Source organism: Bos javanicus, chromosome 5 (assembly GCF_032452875.1).
Source record: "Bos javanicus breed banteng chromosome 5, ARS-OSU_banteng_1.0, whole genome shotgun sequence".
In the NCBI taxonomy this organism is placed as follows: domain Eukaryota; kingdom Metazoa; phylum Chordata; class Mammalia; order Artiodactyla; family Bovidae; genus Bos; species Bos javanicus.
The window spans coordinates 2048748-2067890 of NC_083872.1; the positions used below are offsets into that span (position 1 = coordinate 2048748).

The following is a 19143-nucleotide window of genomic DNA, read 5'->3' on the forward strand; positions in this document are numbered from 1 at the left end:
CTTTCTTCACAGTCCAACTTTCACATCCATACATGACCACAGGAAAAACCATAGCCTTGACTAGACGGACCTTTGTTGGCAAAGTAATGTCTCTGCTTTTCAATACGCTATCTAGGTTGGTCATAACTTTCCTTCCAAGGAGTAAGCGTCTTTTAATTTCATGGCTGCAGTCACCATCTGCAGTGATTTTGGAGCCCAGATAAATAAAGCCTGACACTGTTTCCACTGTTTCCCCATCTATTTCCCATGAAGTGATGGGACCACATGCCATGATCTTCATTTTCTGAATGTTGAGCTTTAAGCCAACTTTTTCACTCTCCACTTTCACTTTCATCAAGAGGCTTTTGAGTTCCTCTTCACTTTCTGCCATACGGGTGGTGTCATCTGTTTATCTGAGGTTATTGATATTTCTCCTGGCCATCTTGATTCCAGCTTGTGCTTCTTCCAGCCCAGCGTTTCTCATGATGTACTCTGCATATAAGTTAAATAAGCAAGGTATAAGCACTTGTTATTCCCCTAAGCCTCATTGTTTCAAGAACCTAACATGTCTTTTGTAAAGATGAGTCATTCTCCTTATATAGGACCTAGGACTGTGTGTGTGCTAAGTCGCCTCAGTTGTGTCCAACTCTTTGCAACCCTATGGACTGTAGCCCACCAGGCTCCTCTGTCCATGGGATTCTCCATGCAAGAATACTGGAGTCGGTTGCTATGCCCTTCTCCAGGGGAATCCTCCCAACCCAGGGATTGAACACACTTCTCTTACATCTCCTGCATTGGCAGGCAGATTCTTTACCACTAGCGCCACCTGGGAAGCCTGGGAGCTCCGGCTAGCTTTCTCTTGTAGAAACACAGTCATCCAAGTGGGTGGGTTGAAACCTCAAGAAAGATTGTGGTTGAGGGGAAGGTTATAAAAAGCCAGAAAAACTCTTGACTTCTTGCCTGGGTACACCTGATGGCTTCCCTCTCCTTCAGGACATGCCTCTTTTACCAGTGGGTTTTGTTTGGGGGCACTGGCCATAGTTAGAGCTATAACGGGGGCTAGCACCGTTTGGTGCCTTGGGCTGCTGGCGCCATGGAGAGACTGAATTGCGGGCAGAGGTTTCAGACCTGTGTTCTCTTGGCTCAGCTAATCCCTAGCTGCTTCCTAAATTCAGTAGCTTCATTTGTAAAATAGCAGTAATAATTCCTACCTAACAAGGTTGTTGTGCTGAAATAACAGGAGTGTAAGTGCTTTGTAAAGTGTGCAGACATTAGGCATTATTGTGATGCCTCTTTGATGACCATAGAGGGGAAATTAGCAGCCTGATTTGGAAAATATTTCCTTGTTCTCTTCTGACCTTGAAGAAAGGATCAGGTACAATAAACAGTGGTAATGGAAGTTTGGGGAAATATTTTACACATAATGATATCGTCCAGTGCTGTCTCCATACAGTGCCCAATGGCAGGCCAATTCAATTCCAAGCTGGGTGCAGTGGAAAAACCCCAGGAGACACAGTCGTCAGCTCTGGGTTTTCACTTGGCCATCAGCTGGTGCTGGGGTCTTAGTTACATCACTTAACCCATCTGGACCCCAGTTTTCTTGTCTAAAAATATCCACTCTGCTTCAACCAAAGTCCACGCAGTGACCCAGTTGTGTGAAGACGCTTAAACTTTGAACCTCATGTTAATCTTACCTTTATTACCTCCCAATTTAGAAAATATGGCATTATTGCAAAACTTATTAAAAACATAAGTAGAGCAATTAGTGGCCTGGTCACAGGATGAGTTTCTTTATACAGAGAAGGATGCTGTGATTTCATCCTGGTCTGGCGCTGGAAATTGCCTATCCTGCTGCTGTACTGAAAGGTCTGAGGCCTCCCGGACTGTACTAGGAGTTATGCTGATAATCAGAGGCTAGTGGACTATTGGGGAGGTATCTGCTTGTCTGGGGGTGGTTAGGATGGAGAGAACTTAGTCTTCAGTTAACTGAGGACAAAGAAACACTAAATCACTGGGGAAATTTAAACCGGAGACTTAAGTGTGAAATTGCGGCCCTGCTTTGAACATCTTATTGTAAGGAGCTTTTACTCATGAAATCCATCATAATAGTTGGCAGCAACACATTCTTGGATGAAGTTAGTTAGCCTGGAGGTTGCTGAAAGAGAATAGTTCCTAAGTGGTTCCGTTAGGGAGTCTTCTTTTATCTTCTTGCCTACAGAGATCCTTCCTTAGCTACTTTTCTTGCTTCCTTCCCCCACCCCACCCCCCTAAATTGTGGGCCACTCTTCGGTCAGTGTTTCCCAAATTTCAGTCATTTTCATGTCACCTTCCCCGTTTCTGCCTTATTTGCCTGCTGTTCATACTATTAATTATTTCTTCTACAATTATCTTAAGTTTTATTTCAGAAGGAAATGTTTTGTTACTATAAAATCAAGAGTTTGAGTTATAAGTTTTTGGGGAAAATACATATAAAAAAATCAATCAATCTGACAATATGATATATAACAGAATGATAAACTAATTTTTCCCCCCAAATAAGCATGCACACCACCATTGGGATGTGGACTCCTCTAGAAAATGATAATCTTCATAATTATTATACATTTTATGGGGCCCTTTATATACCATAATGTCTCTCCTTGTTGAAAAAGAGACAGGAAAACCTATGCACAGTTACTGTTCTTATTCATAGAGACAATGGCTGGAAAACATTTCCATGTTTTAGTCAACCAAACAGGGAGATAATTGTCTTTTCCTCTTTTGTGGGCACTTGGCACCTTTCTGCTTACATGTTAAACAAGGACAGTCCATGGCATCTCTTTTGTTGTGCCCTGAAGATGATTTAGATCTGTTGTTTATACTTTCACAGGAAAAGCATGTCAACATGATTCATATTGAGTCCCGGAAATCCCGGCGGCGAAGTTCGGAAGTTGAAATCTTTGTGGACTGTGAGTGTGGCAAAACGGAATTCAATGAGCTCATTCAGTCACTGAAATTTCAAACCACGATCGTGACGCTGAATCCGCCCGAGAACATTTGGACGGAGGAAGAAGGCAAGGCCAGTTTTTGTCTGTTGGGTGATTTTGCAAGCTGACACGTGTTGCAAAGGGGAAAGCTAATATTTTTGAACCTGCACTGTGTTTCCAACAGAGTTGGAGGACGTGCCCTGGTTTCCCCGGAAGATCTCGGAGTTAGACAGGTGTTCTCATCGAGTTCTCATGTATGGTTCGGAGCTGGATGCCGACCACCCAGTAAGTGCCCAGTCAAATCCATCCTGCATGTGCTCTTCCAGCATATGGCAGTGCCATGATGCTTTATCATAGAGCAATTTATTATTTATTCCCTGTAACTGAGAGCAGGCTCTTAAATGATAAAGCTTCTCTATACGTATTCGTTGGCTGGAAGCAGGTTAGAAGGATGGTAGTTCCACCTTGCTTTTATTTTTAAAGGGGTTGGATAAAAGAGGAGGAGAGTATAAACCTTGGAGAGCATTTCTGTAGAATTAGACAGCCTGAAATATACTTGCAGATGGTGGCCCTGGGAAGAAAGGAGGAAGTGAACTTGGTCGCCTCTTTGGGAAACTAGGGAGGACTTGGTGTTATGGGGCTCAGTGAGAGAGTAAAATTCTCCTTGTTATTTTCCTTGACGGGAAGTAGGAGCAGAGCAATGTGGTGGACTTCAGTCTCAATGGAAAGGCAGAGGGTGATAGAATCAGACCATAATGGAAGACGCATCTCTCCTTCCTGAATCTATTTACCGCCATCTCAGCTCTACAGCTGTAAAAATGACCACCTTTAAAGAAATATGATATGTAGTAAGCATTTCCCATTATTCCCTCTCTTCCCCTTAACATCAGTTTTTATTTAACACAAGAGGCCTGAAACTTCTTTATGGTCAGAATGAAGTACAGTTAGTAGCCTGGGAGAAGCAAGCAATATACTCCTTTGTTACAAAGAATTTTCCCCCAGTGCCCTGTGTCTAAAAGTGGTGGGTTAAAGGGTGAAACCCGAGCAGATTGGTCATGCTTATAGGAGCCTTTTGTGGACTGAGGGTAATGGTTTTCAGATATCCATTTTATTTAAATGGAGGAAGTCTGGAAATCTGACAGACTGCACAGTGGTTCTCTAAGTGTGGTCCTGGGACCAGCTGCCTCGGTATCACCTGGGAGCTTGTCTCACTAAGCCCGCACGCAAGTGTGAGAACCACTGCTAAACCAGGACAACTTCAGCAAGAGAGAGCTTTTCAGTCAAACCAGTCTTTTGGCATAAAATACAAACTCAAACCAATTCGTAGCATGCCATTTAGTGGTCAGACAAGCCTAATTCAATTCCATGATTCAAAAAACTGAGCTCGCTCAGACACATTGTTACATTTGCCAGTATAGCTTAAAAATTCAGAATAATTCACAGTAGTTCACATGAAAGGCTCCTGAACTTTAGAGAAATACTCAAAAGTATCTTTAATAATCATCCATTTGTTTATCTTCCCCTTCTCCACCTCAGAGGCGTCAGAATTAGCACAGAAGCCTGATTTAAGATCTTAGCAGTAACAGGACGGCTCAGACACCAGCTGTTAATTTGCAGGATGACCTTGGGCAAGTCCCTCTACTTCTGCAACTCAAATTCTTTACATAAAAAGCGGACATAAAATGCTTATTGAGCTCAAAGGGGTGTTTGAAAGGCCTAGTTAATAAAACAACTGGAAAGCATTTTGGCAAGAGTAAATGCTTAATTCTGGGAAAAGAAATGCTGTATTAAATCATGCAGATCAATGCCTGGACAGTAAAGGGTTTTTTTTGCTAACCTCTCATTTCCAAATGCTCCCCTTAGTCTAGTTTGGAAATTTCTCAAGCTAGAGAAAGGGGGTCAGAACAACCACAGGAACCACTGACCTTGCTGTGAAAAAATATATTCTAATACCCAGCATAAATTGTTATATGCTTAATTTTGTTCCATCATTCCTAATTGCTCCCGTCTTATGATACCTTCTCTTATTTTCTATGCAGCCACTTGAGATAATTGCAGGTACTTAGCAATCTCCTACCTGACTCATCATTTTTTACCACATATATTTCTTTTACATAAGCACACCAAATTTTCATTATGCAAAGTTTAATACTGCTAAGTTGGTGTTTTTAAAATTATTATTTGATGAAGATACATAAAAGTTTCTAAGGAATTTTTGTGCCTGGGAATAATTTCAGTCCCAAGGCAGGGATTATTATGTTAGGATCACGTTCTTGTGCTGAGATGGCTCACAAGGGGCTTGGAATATGAGTCATGCTGCTGAGGTTCTCAAGAAAGGGTTAAATATGTAGGTGAGTCCATCTCAAACATTAAAGGACATACAAATCACGTAGATCTTTTCAAAATGCAGGTGGAGGTCCTGAGATTCTGCCTTTCTAGGGAGCTCCCAGTTGAGGAGTACATTGGAGGTCTGGGGACCACACTTTGAATAGCAATGGCACCCCACTCCAGTACTCTTGCCTGGAAAACCCCATGGATGGAGGAACCTGGTGGGCTGCAGTCCATGGGGTCGCTAAGTTGGACACGACTGAGCGACTTCACTTTCACTTTTCACTTTCATGCATTGGAAAAGGAAATGGCAACCCACTCCAGTGTTCTTGCCTGGAGAATCCCAGGGACGGGAAGCCTGGTGGGCTGCCGTCTATGGGGTCGCACAGAGTCGGACACGACTGAAGCGACTTAGCAGCAGCAGCAGACTGCGAGGGTCTTTCAAAGTGGGATTCAAGGTTCCCTGCATAAGGCTCTCATTAAACATGCAGTACCTGAGGGGCTCATCTGAAGCCTACTGAATCAGATCTTCCAGGGATGAACCCTGGAATCTGCCTTTAAATGGATTTACCAGAGAGTCCAGTGAGCTCTAAAGTTTGAGAACTTGTGCCCTAACTCGGTGATTCTCGGCCCTAGCTTTCCATTTAGATAATCTCTGGGAAATTAGAAAAATATACTAATGCCAGCATCTCATCTCAGTGTGCTTACATCAAAACCTCTGGGAATGTGTCCAGATTTGGAGTATTATTTAAGCCTTGGCAAATGATTCCAGTGTTCTGCCAGGGTTGGCCGATTTGGGATAGCTATGCTTGCCAGTGTACATTCAGCTGAGCACTTTTGGGTGCTGGTTGGGTCTTCAGTTCCCCTTGATTTAAATTGAGAGAGGAAGGGTCATGTCTAGCAGATACTCTCTAAGTGCTTGTGCTGCCAGATTTAGCAAATATAAGTATAGGATGCCCAGTTACATTTTCATTTCACATAAACAATAACATTTTTTTAGTATAAGTAATGTCCCAAATACTGCCTGAGTGTCTTATATTTTATCTGGTAACCTTATCCCTGGCATCAATTTACAATGGATGGCCAAGGAATTCTGTGTCTCTGTAATCGCTAGTGTAGCTAGCATCTCTGTTCTATTTTGCCAGTCCGTGCACGTTTCAGTGCTGAAATTTCTGGTTCGCCCATAACACTTGTGTAATTACCACCACGCTAGGCTGATGAGCCATGATGAGTAAATCACTCTCTTGTGTGCCTGGAAAAGGTGCAGGTGTTTGCCAAGGAGATAGTCAAGATTCTTTGGGAAGCCCAGCAGATTACGGTGCTGTTACCATGGTGTCTGGTTTGGCAGGAATCAGGGAACAGATGCTCAGATTTTCACATAACTCTTTTCCTTTCGTCGCGGCCTGCTTTCTCTTTGAGTCTTAAGGGTGCTTGGAATTCTTCAGTTTTACCATCCCAGGTTCCTGGGTGTGACTAGTGAGTGTTTAAATCCGCACTTTCTAGCACTTTCTACCTCTGTGGCATAAGACCTTTTTCTTAGGTCGCAGACCCATTTGTAAAGGTGGTCACAAATTTTGTAACTGTAATCACAGATTTTGTATATAGACATTGAAGGCTCTGTCAGCCTGCTTTTGAACTCCAGTTTAAAGACCCCCAATTCATAGCGAAAAAGAGAGTGCTAGCCTTGAGGGTGGGCGCACTTCCCTTCTGCAGGGCCTTCGGGTGACCTCAGGGCACTCACTGTCTCCCTCTGTTGCTGACCTTTTGTCATTGCTGAGAGAAAGGCTCTTGGCAGTGGACATTCTGTTTCTGTTCGGCATTCAGTCCTGTGAAGATTTCTGACCTCAAAGCCAGTTCTCCTTCAGCCGGAAGAGAGAGCAAAATGAGCTAAGTTTCCCCTTAAACATGTCTGAGTGGATGCCGACTGGGCAGAGGCGGCTCAGGCCTTTATGGGCCTGTCCCGGTTCTCCTCCCGGAGCCGTGGTCCCGGCAGCCTGTCTTCTCGCCCGACCTTCTTGCCCAGAGTGGCCCTCCTGTCTTGGGTTTCCTTCAGGGCTCCAGGGGTTGCAGAGGTAAGAAGTTAAATTGAAACCATACCATCTGGGCTTCCAGCTGTTTGAAGAAACACCCCTGGGAAGATTGTCTGAAGGTACCTGAAAGAAAGGGAAATTGAAAGTCTGTTGACAAGAGAGACTCTTGAGTAAACCAGGAAGTCCTCTTAGAAGGATTCCACTTGATAGGAGAATGACAGACAGGATGGTTCATTTCCCAAGAGCGTGATGATGGGTAAAATCTTGAACTTGGCTGAAAACTAGTCAGAATTATAGGAACTCAGAGGGAAATGGAGCTAGCTTGCTATCCTGTGTCTGGATCCCTTGTAATCGATTTTGCTATACTATACTATACTATACTATGCTATACTATACTATAATCCATGTGGCTATACTCATAACGTACAGCAAAACCTCTTTAATTCATCCTAATTTGGGATTTTGATGATTATTCTGAGTGATAGAATTTTAATGCATGAACATTTACTGGTTATTTGCACAAGGCAATTAAATTTAGGTTAACTCACTGAAAAGCCATGTTAAAGGGATCTGTTTTATTGAACAGATAAGATTAATTTGTAATTAAGATCAGTTACATGTAAATGATACTTAAAAACCAAAGGATATTGTTCACAATATCAATTTGCTTAACTAAGCCATTCTGCTTACTTACGGCGAGGTTAACTTTAGTCTGAATTCCCACGCATCCCAAATTAGGATAGCCCAAATTTAATGAAGTTTTACTGTAAGTACAGTTTGCTTCTGCTCTGTCATCAAGGTGGTCATCCAAGGGGGAAAATTACGTTTGAATTGGACACTCAATAAACATCACAGCAATTTTCTTTTAGGCCTTCTGCAACTAACTTTTTTGGCAGTCTGTTAAATGACTTCATCTCTTTTCTGTTTAAGGGATTTAAAGACAATGTCTATCGACAGAGAAGAAAGTATTTTGTGGATGTGGCCATGGGTTACAAATAGTAAGTACCTGTGTGACTCTTTCCTGTGACTTGCTGCTGGCGGGTTAGGTAGAGCACATGCTGGGTTAAACAGATCTGTCTTCCCGTCCCTTTTAACTTTTGCAGAAAGCGGACATCAACCATTTTATACACTAACCAACTCTGTAGGCTTTAAATGCCAACACAGATATTTGACATGTGGGTATAATTGCAAAATAATGTGTGCTGTGGGCCAAATGCCGAGTGCTACATTTTCACCATGGTACTCAGAGCTCAACTAAGGCAAGGAGCCATTTCTGTACACTCTGCAGGGCCTGGGAAATGTGTTTTAATTTTACTTTTGACTTGACTTTTTAGTAACTCCCTTCCACGTCCAGCTTCCCCAGTGAAAGTAGAGGATCCCACAAGAATGACGAAAAGGCTCATGTAAGCAGCCATCACAGAAGAGATGTGGTTGTTTTATAGGAAAAGGAAACTTCCTATAACCTGGAGCGTTTTTGTTTTTTTTTAGTTATTTATTATTTGGCTGCGTGAAGTCCTAGTTGTGGCGCTCGGGATCTTCCGTCTTCGCAGCGGTGTGTGGACCGGGGATCTTTAGTTGTGGCATGTGGGATCTACTTCCCTGACTAGGGATCAAACCCAGGCTCTCTGCCATGGGATCACAGAGTCTTAGTCACTGGAGCACCAGGGAAGTCCCTAAACTGGAAGAGTTTCATCCCTAGTCGGGGATTATGCTTGAGGTGAAACTGGAGAGCCTTGGCACTGGGCCAGGTGGCAGTGGCAGGAGGTTTGTGACTGGCAACAGTGAGTGGTGGTGGCCGCAGGCCACACCTGGAAAGATGGAGCGGACGTCAGGCCTCTGTTTCTTCTGCTCACACTAATAAAAATCACGCACAGACCATCACCGCGCTGTCGCTGCTTTCCTTTGGTGTTCGATCAGCTACGTGAATCTTGTGAACAGAACACACTGTAAATCCATACCTAGGGAAGTGTCTTTCTTCCTCTCCTTGAGGCTGGTGAGAGGCTTGACTGTTGTGTGGGGCAGGTTTGTCCTTGGTGAGAATTCAGGACATTATGTGTGTTCTAGAGGGTACCCGTGTTTCCTTTTTTTATTTAAAGGAATCTGACACACAGGTCCTTAGAGCAAAGTGAGCGGATCCCCCCACACCTCTGGCTGGCGGTCCTGTGCTCATTTCTAACCTCCTCTGATGCTTTGGATGCTCTTCCCTCCCTCCTCCCAAGGCACCCCTCACTCTTTCTTATAAGCATGAAAAACGGGGACTCTTCGGCACGCTTTTCCGTGTGTGTCTCCTCTCATCCTGACTCTTCTGTTCCAAGCAGGTTCTTGAGCCTCTTTAGACAACGGTGCCTTTTTGTCCCCTTGCAGCAGCAGCGTGCTCACGGCTTGCGCTGGCCCGGGCCTGACCTCACGGCCCTTGCATCCTCAGCACCATCGCTGTTAGCTCCATCTCCCAGGGCCCCCAGTCAGATTGCCCAGTGAAGACTCTGATGGACAATATGCACCTTTTCACATCAGGCCCTGGTAGATGGCCATGACTTTAATATTGGTCCCCTTGGTTCACAGACCCTCCCTGTGAAATCTGGTCATGTCTGCATAGACAGAGGGTAGGCAGGACAGGCCTTTGGGCACGAGCTGCCCAGGACATGGTAAAAGCTCAGTTCTTGGCAGAGCCTTTTTCTTTAGATAAAACAGATAGACAAAAATGTATTTAATACACAGATGCTCTATGGAATGTATTATATATATAAGAACAATTGTATGTGTGTGTGTGTATATATATATATATGTATATATAAAGGATTTTGTCAGCATAGGGATCAAGTGCGTGTGTGCGTACTGAGTCATGTCTGACTCTTTGTGACCCTATGGACTGTAGCCCACCAGGCTCCTCTGTCTCTGGAGTGGGTTACCATTTCCCTCTCCAGGGCATGTTCTCAACCCACAGCTGTTGCTGCATCTCCTGCATTGACCGGTGGATTCTTTACCACTGAGCCACCAAGGAAGCCTGTAGTTACGATCAAGGGACTACCTCAAGTATTAGTTATTTCTTCTGTGGACCCCAGAAATTGGACCAAGACAGGCTTACAATGTAGTGACACTAGTAGAAACTGGTATACGTGAGTCCACCCGTTTCAAGGAGCACTGATAATGGGGAGTTTTATGGTCTTAAAGAAAGCGTATTTGTCTGGAGAGGAGTGGAAAAGAGCATATAGTTATAATGATGAAGGGTGAGGCCCTCAAAGTGTTAATAAGAGCTTGCAGTTGCCATTTTCCATTAGCTAAAGTGTGAAATTGAGGCCTGGTGTCTCCAGAAAATGAAAGTAAAAACTGGAGGTTGGACGGGCTGCATGCAGGTGGAGCAGTCCAGGATCTGGTTCCCGTTTGGAGGGGACTGACTCCTAGTAACCGAATGTGCAGGAGGCTGAGATAGGCAGGGCACTGCCTCTTCATCATTACCTACCTAGACAGAAACCATTCTTCCTGCAGTCCTGATGCCAGGGAGGTCAGATTACACTAGTCAGTGGATACAGCGTCAAAGCAAAGGGTGTTTGGATAAGAGAGTTTGGAATCCAGGGGCCTTGTAACCCTCTCCCCCTGGACAGTGCTGACCATAAAGAATAAGAAAGTGGTTCAAAGCTGGAGTTTTGGAGTCAGACAAGGCGGAGTTGGATTTCTAGCCTCCCTGCTCCCTAGCTGGTAAGCGCCTCAGGCCCTCCTTCTGGGAAGTGTGTCTGACAGGAGGGCCCATCCCGGGGCTGTCAGGGCTACGAGAGAGTGTGTATGCTGTGCTGAGCACGAAGGTGGCTCGCAGTTTGTGATCATTGGTGTCAGTTACTGCTCTTACATCCACCCCCTCCCTTTCCTCAGGCTGGCTTCTGCTTCCATTGATCTACTGGCTCATTCTTTAGCCATCTTAATAGCACCATTTATGCACCATCTTAGGAAATACTATAGTTTGAACATCCTGAGAAGTAATGCTTGAAAGAAAATCTCTCCAGTTTCTCATTTAAAAGGCTGCTCCTAGACTGATAACTCTTCATGCTGAACAGCCTCCCTCTTTATGGAGAAATTTCATAGAAAACAGTCACATTCCCATTTGGGTATGTGTGGGAAGCTGCCAAGATGCTGAGAAAGATCACCTGTTGCCTCGGGTGCTTCTTGTAAGTGGATGGTGTGAGGGGAGTGCCTGCCGGGAGTGGTGGGAAACACAAGCCTAGGACTTGAGGGAAGTGGAGAGAAAAGGATGGTTCCTTAATGCCCTTCATGTCATCATCACTGTGGCTTCTCTGACTTTGAGGATGGATATGGGCTAGCTGTTACGCATGTGTGTGCATGTGTGCAAGCTCATATGATGGTGCTGGTGGGTTGGGGTACAAGTTCTTACAAATCCCAAGTGGGCCTGAGCCATGGTCTCCAGTGTGCCATGCGGTAAGGAAGGTTTCCTTTTGGTTTAACAGAAAAAAAAGATGCAATTTCTAATTGCAATATGTATTTTCTAGTGCTATCGGCTTTCCAAGTGAGCAAAGGGGAAAGATGTCAATACAATAATTACTTAAGTTCACTTGAGTGGCTTCTGGAAGCATGCTGTGACTGCATTTTTCCAAACTGAAGCTTGGAACCACTGGCCTGAGGAGCCAGATTATTTGAAATTGGGGTGGTCCTGAAAAAAATTCAGCAAGTGAGGTTTCTGCAAATATAGTTTGGTAATAATAAAATTAGGGACTATTTGAACATGGGGAAAATAATTCCGTTCCCTGTCGATAGTTCGTTCAGGCTTTATAGACACTGAGAAGGTCAGAAATATAGATGGAGATGGAGCACAGATATTTTAGTGGTGTCGTAGCAATTGGCAGGATGGAGTCTGAGGTGTCAAAAGATGAAGAGAAGGAGAAGAAGCGAAATACAGCATAAGGTATATTGAAGCCACAGCCAAGAAGCCCTCTGGGGAATCCGTGTTGAATACCATATTTTCTATGATAGTCCTGAAAGGATAAAGCAGGGGGAAAGAATCAACACAAGCAAAGAGAAATGAAAAAATTCCACTCGATGATGGAAAAACAGCAGGCTCAAAGTCTGTGTTGCCATGAGACATAAAGCGGAAAGGGAGTGTGGCCGCGCGGCATGCTGAGAGCTGCGCATAGGGGCCACTCAGGGGGTTTCTGATTGGCAGAGCTGCCGGGAAACAGGACTGATTACCCGGAGGCCTGTGGCTGCTGCAGACATGCCTGAATGGTGGGCCGCGAGGCTCTGGAAGGCCTGATTGCCTGGCCAGTAACAGCAGAGGAAGCCTTCATCAGTGCAAATATCACTCTCCATAGCCAACCTGAGATGGAAGGCGGTGGATGGGGAAGGAATACACTGTTTCTGAAATCATCTGTGAGACACCCTGTCCCCCAAACCCTGATCTCCTCCACCCAAATTAAAGAAATCCTGGCATAAACAGAAAAAGAAGCCTCCTGCTTAGATAATGTGACAGGTACACGGACATGTACTTCAGAGGAAATGGAAGTGCATGGCGGTGGGGTGGCAGATGGTATGTGGAGGAAGAGAAAATTTTGACTGTGGTGCTGGGGCTGTCAGGTCTGAAACTCTTCAGTTCTGTGTCAGTGGCACCTTTGTATTTAACGCTGGTGTTTAGCTGCTACATGTCTGTAGGCTTCACGACTGTTACACTGTGGGGAAGAGAAGTCAGTAATATACATATTTAATTGACTAGATATAAACACATCTTTCTTTGGGAGCTATTGTAATGATTATTCCTCAACAATAGGCATGTATATTTAATTATAATTTTGGTGGGGGGGAGCTGTACTTTTTTCAATCCATCTTATTCTCTTGGAAAAGAGGCCCTGAGCTCTGACTTTAATCATGCCACTCCTGTTTGCTTTAATTTAATATGACTGTGATTGTGCTTTGTTGTGAATGTACTTTCTTCTGGTTGAAATTGAGGAGGTATATGATTTTTTTGGGCTCCAAAATCACTGTAGATGGTGATTGCAGCCATGAAATTAAAAGATGCTTACTCCTTGGAAGGAAAGTTATGACAAATCTAGATGGCATATTCAAAAGCAGAGACATTATTTTGCCAACAAAGGTCCGTCTAGTCAAGGCTATTTTTCCAGTGGCCATGTATGGATGTGAAAGTTGGACTGTGAAGAAAGCTGAGCGCTAAAGAATTGATGCTTTTGAACTGTGGTGTTGGAGAAGACTCTTGAGAGTCCCTTGGACTGCAAGGAGATCCAACCAGTTCATCCTAAAGGAGATCAGCCCTGGGATTTCTTTGGAGGTAATGATGCTAAAGCTGAAACTCCAGTGCTTTGGCCACCTCATGCAAAGAGTTGACTCATTGGGAGGGATTGGGGGCAGGAGGAGAAGGGGACAACAGAGGATGAGATGGCTGGATGGCATCGCTGACTCGATGGACGTGAGTCTGAGTGAACTCTGGGAGTTGGTGATGGACAGGGAGGCCTGGCGTGCTGCGATTCATGGGGTCACAAAGAGTCGGACACGACTGAGCGACTGAACTGAACTGAACTGATGAATCTCATGTTTTTCTCGTGGGGCTGTTTCCTCTTTGATTTTCTTTTCTCTTTTTTAAGTCCATGGAAACTGAAATGTAAACAAGCAAATGCAAATGTCAATAGATAAGGTAAACAAGAGAGTTTCAACATATCAGAATTTGCTTAAAGTTGAAAATTCCATAATTTGCCAAGAAAACTCTGATTTTAAATACAGGAGTCCCAGTGATTCCCTAACATCACTCAGCCTCCGTTTTCTCACCTGTAAAATGGAGATGATAGTATTTCTTCCATCTCTCCCCCAGGAGTGTTTCAAAGATTGAATGAAATCAATGGAGCATTGCTGTACTTTGAACTTTACTATTATCTTTATCAAACAACAGTGAAAGAGTCTAGACCAGAAAGCTCTGGGGCTCGCTTCGACCCCTGACCCCCTGGCAGGGCCTTGGTTGCTTTCTTCGGTTTCTCTGTTGATCTGAGAGGCAGGGTGTGGGTCGGCTAAGAGTGTAGGAATTGGAGCTGGACTGTCTGGGCGAATTCCAGCTTTGCCACTTACCAGCTGAGTGACCCCTGCAAACTGTTTGTTTTCTGGGCCTCAGTTTCTGTATCTGTGAAATGGAGATAACTCTACCTCTGCTCTGTGGGGTTGCTGTAAGGATGAAATGAGCTAATACGTCAGCAGCACTCTGAGTGTTGCACAGGAACTGCGATGTAAGTATTTGCTGATATCGTTACAGTACTTTTCTCACTTCAGTCCATCTCTCCCTTTAGTCTGCCCTCATGACCTAAATATTTTTATTACACTTTGGTGAACACCGTTCGTCATTCCCCTTGGCCAACACTTTCTTCAAGCCCTGACTTTTGTCAGATTTTTATACTGTTTTATTCATTGCTGAGTAACAACCCCCAACTTGGGCAGCTTTAAACAGCAAAGTTATTATCTGACGAAGTTTCTGAGGAACAGGGGTTAAGAGCAGCTCGGTTGGGTGGATCTGGATTAGGATGTCTCACGATGCTGTAGTTGATCAGGGAGGCAGTCACCTGAAGGCTGGACTGAGGCTGAGAGGCCTTGCTCCCAGTATGGTCACTCACATGGCTGTTGGCCGGAGGCCACAGTTTCTTGCAACATGGGCCTCTTCAACGCACTGCCTGAGAGTCCTCCGGATATGGTAGCTGGCTTTGTCCAAGTCAAGTTTCCAAAGGAGAACAAGGCAGAATCTACCATGCTTTTAAAAACTCAGCCTCAGAAGTGGCTCACCAGTACTCCTAATGCATTCTGTTGGCTTCAGAGCCCAACTTTGATACACTGTGAGAGGGGACTACAGAGTCACGATGCCAGGAGCTGGGGTTCATTGGCTACTGTCTTGGAGTCTGGCTACCAAATACATTTAACTAGTGTTTAACTTTATTTCTTTACGACCCTCCCCAACTACTGTGGCACAGTGAGTGCGAATGCATTATCTGCAGAACTAGTTGTTGTGAGAGCAGAGGTAGCATGGTGTGGCGGAACATGTGACAGAACCTATAGGCTTTGGAGCTAAACAGAACTGGGTTTGAATTCCTGTTCCATCACTTACAAGCTCTGTGGCCATGAGCGCTGCCCTAGTCTCAGTGCCCGTGTCTTAAAATGGGCCCAGTGTCCACCTTGTATGTTTGGGCGGATTGTCAGTGCTTCAGGGCTCAGATGCTGACTGGTACAAGCTGGGGTTGATTCCATGATAGATATGATTATTATTATCACGTGCTGAGTAGCTGATGGTTCCTTGATTCCATGCAATCATCTGTTAAGCTTTAAAATGAACAAAGTACCTTAAAGAACGAATGAATTAGGGAATTTCAGGCCCCGACAATAGACTAGGTTAAAGAAGCTTACAAAGAAAATGTGTGTGGTGTGTTTATATGTGTGTGTGTACACTATTGTGTCCTGTAACTCATGCACACAGCTGGCTTCTTCAGTCTGAAAAATTGACTCTCTGCAATACCTTTGCAGGCCAGTGGGTCTCAGCTAAGGTCAGAGGGAGCAGATAGAGGCTAGGCTGTGTTGGATTCATTTCTGAATAACTGATGGTGATAGAAATGTTCACCAAAGCTGGACTTCTCAGCTGTAATGCACAGGGGGTTTTAGCTTCCTTTTGTTAAATTCCTGCCATCTGCTGGACATGGTATTAATTAAACATGCTGCTTATGGTCTTCCAGTAAACTCTCAATGAGCCTTCGAGATAAGTATGCAATCTCATTTTGAAGGAGATAGGTATGCGATCTCATTTTGAAGATAAGGAAACTGAAGCTCAGAGACATTAGGAAACACACTAGAGTGACAGAGCTGATAGTATCACCTGGATAAGCACCCGTGGTTGATGCTTTAATTTCTCTGAAGCTGAGTAGTAAATGGAAAAGTAGAATGAAAGCAAATATTTGTAATCCTAGGTTTGTTTCCCAGATGACCAGAATCGTTTCTGAAAAAGACCACTTTCAAGTGTGCCTCTCTTACAGAATCTAAATGTCTTTCTTTGCTCAAGAAGGCACATCTCTTTCTTTTTGGTCTGGAAGTGGCTGTAGCATTTCCCTTGAGATAAGTTGAATATAATAGTGACAGAAGTAAGGGACTTGGCATTTTAAAAAGTCATTCTTCTCTTTACAGAATTCTCAGATGTTTGAAATGCACAGTTCTTGTGTGTACTTAATACACTTCAGACTTTATGAAGCCAGGACTTCGGCTGGCCCTGTCTGACTGCAAGGCCATGCTGTCTCTCCTGGGTGCCTGGGACATCTGTCTGGCCCTGGCATGGCAGAGCCGCATCCTTGCCCCGAGCAGCGACTTCATTCTGTCTCAGGCCCTGAGCTCCTCTCCTCCTGCTCGGAGCCTGACCCTTGGAGGATATATAACGGCTGGAAATAAACATGGTTGGGTTGAGGCTTGAAAAACAATTGCCAGGGATTTGTCCCTCTCTGGCTTTTTCTAGTTGCTAGACTATTTCTTGATTTTTTTGATTTACAAAATTGCACCTTTTATGATTCATTTGCTCAAAGTGTAAGTACACAGCTAAACAAATATTCTAAAACAAAATAGCCCCAAATGGGAACTAGCATATTTGAAAAGTGCAATCACCCAGCCCAGCAAGCTCATTCAATTTGGGTGAGCTTGTGAATATTCTATTCAGCGCCATCAGAGGGAGAAAGAGAGAGAAAGCTTTCATTCAACATGGAGCTATGATTACTTTGAGCTCCTCTTCCTATCAAAACAGAGACGGGCACTTTTTTACCACCCTCCTTCCTCCCACCCACAGCCCCACATACCCCTAGTCGTCAAGATGAAACGCCCTGGGACTAAGGTTCGGCAATGCATTGTGCATTCTAAGCTGTTGTGCTCAGTGGCTCAGTTGGGTCTGACTCTGCAGCCCCATGGACTGCAGCCTACCGGGCTCCTCTGTCCATGGGATTCTCTAGGTAAGAATATTGGAGTGGGCTGCCATTTCCTCCTCCAGGGGATCTTCCCAACCCAGGGATAGAACTCATGTTTCTAAAGATGTTGAATAGATACATAATTGTGGACTGGGTTTTCCTTGGAATAAACATATTGGATTTCCAAGCCAGCATCTCACCTCTTAGGAGGTCTCAGTTTTCCCTTCGCTAGATGATTCAGCAGGATTCAGCCAAAGGCTTGTAAATGATGATCAGAGACAAAAGCTCTTCCCGGTCTCTTACCCAGTACTGTGCATTTTGGGGTTTACCTGCTCACAGGTAGCTTTGATGATTTAGCTTATGTTTGAGCTAGAGAATTACTGATGCTGAGTTGTTCCTACGAGGCATTTGCAATTATTGCAACTTGCAGAAAAATAACTGGGGTGGCTCCACCTCTCCACCTTTCCAGAAATTTCAGTTGACCTTAGCATTTCTCATTTCATGTGAGAAGAGCCATGATTTATGGACCCTGCATGGTTTCAGAATATAGCTTAAAGGACTGCATTACTAACAGGACTCGTGAGTGCCAAGTTACCTATTTTTAGATAGCCGAATCTTAATTGGAAATGTAACAAATAGAAGGTGGAGCAAGAAGGAAAGAGAAAAGTTATGCTTTCTTAACAGAAAAAAAACTTAACGGGGGTTCCAAGTTTTTTTGCTTAACAACATTTTCCTCATCCGTTTCATTGGCAGGTGGCCACCTTGATGAATTATGCGGTCTATGGTGATGGGGGACCGGGTTTAATTTTTTCCCCTCTCTGCCCATTTGAGAAGAGGCACCTGAGAAGGCAAATATGTTTTCTCCCTGACTGAGCTAATTTTATCCTATTCCATTATCCTCCATTGATTTGCTGTCCCAGCTTTTGAATGAAACTGAGATGTATGTGGCTGTTTGGGTACTTTGTGACTCCTGCATAAACACCAGTTGTTGATGCTTTAATTTCTTTGAAATGGAGCGGTAAATTGAAAAGTAGAACAAAACCAAATATTTGTCGTAATGGGGTCATTTCCCAGATGACTTGAATAGTTTCTGAGGAAGGTCACATTACAGATTTCAAGAGTCTCTCTGTCTTGGAGAATCTAAATTTTTTTTTTATTTCTGCCCAAGAGGCAATGCTTTCTTCTTTTTTGTTGTCTTAAAAAATATCTGCATAGCCCCTTCCATTTGACATAGGTGGTATCATACACAAGTTGAAAGCAAAAGCAACAGAATTAAATAACATGGGTTTTTAAAAAGTTATGCTCTGTATAGAGTTCTCAGTATATTTTAAATGCACAACTCTTGTATGTATTTAAAAGACATCAGGCTTCATGGAGAATCATTTTCGTGCCAAATGTTTCTCTCTACCTGAAGTTCAACTCAATGGCTGAAAGGAAGGGAGCCTGAGGATTCCTAAGAAAGACAAAAAGGAAAATGGATTTGGAAAAGTTTTCTCCGTTCCATTTTTGGGGCTTGGTGGGTTTTTCAGGTGTGTGTCAGTGCTTTAGTAGAATGCTGTCTGCTTATAGCACGGCTCCCACAGCTGGGGAAGAGGAACGCGGTGCCACCGGGGTGACTTACTGAGAGGACCTCTGCACCAGACTCTAACATCTTTCATGGGGAGTGAGGTGTGAGTGCTTTTACTTTGCAATGATTTCCACAAACATGAAGGATTAAAATTACTTCCACAACTGCTGTCTGAGAGGTGAATGGATTTATAAGGAAGAATGTGGTTTTTCATCTCCAGACCCATTTCCAACCCTGCAGGGAAGTGATGAAATCTTTTTCATTTCTCTACACCTGGAGGAAGTGAACCAACTATATTGAGTACCTTTAGATACGAGGCGTTGACCCTGGAGCTTTGCAAAGATGTCCCATTT

The 19143-nt window shown here is 44.0% G+C and overlaps 1 protein-coding gene across 1 annotated transcript in view; it reads left to right on the top strand.

Moving 5' to 3' along the window:
* TPH2 (tryptophan hydroxylase 2) overlaps positions 1-19143 on the top strand; it is a 103027-nt gene that overhangs the window by 4461 nt on the left and 79423 nt on the right. Inside the window, exons 3-5 of the mRNA XM_061415529.1 lie at positions 2849-3032; positions 3130-3230; positions 8234-8301. Of these exons, the coding sequence (XP_061271513.1) occupies positions 2849-3032; positions 3130-3230; positions 8234-8301 (353 nt within the window). The remainder of the gene's footprint in view (positions 1-2848; positions 3033-3129; positions 3231-8233; positions 8302-19143) is intronic.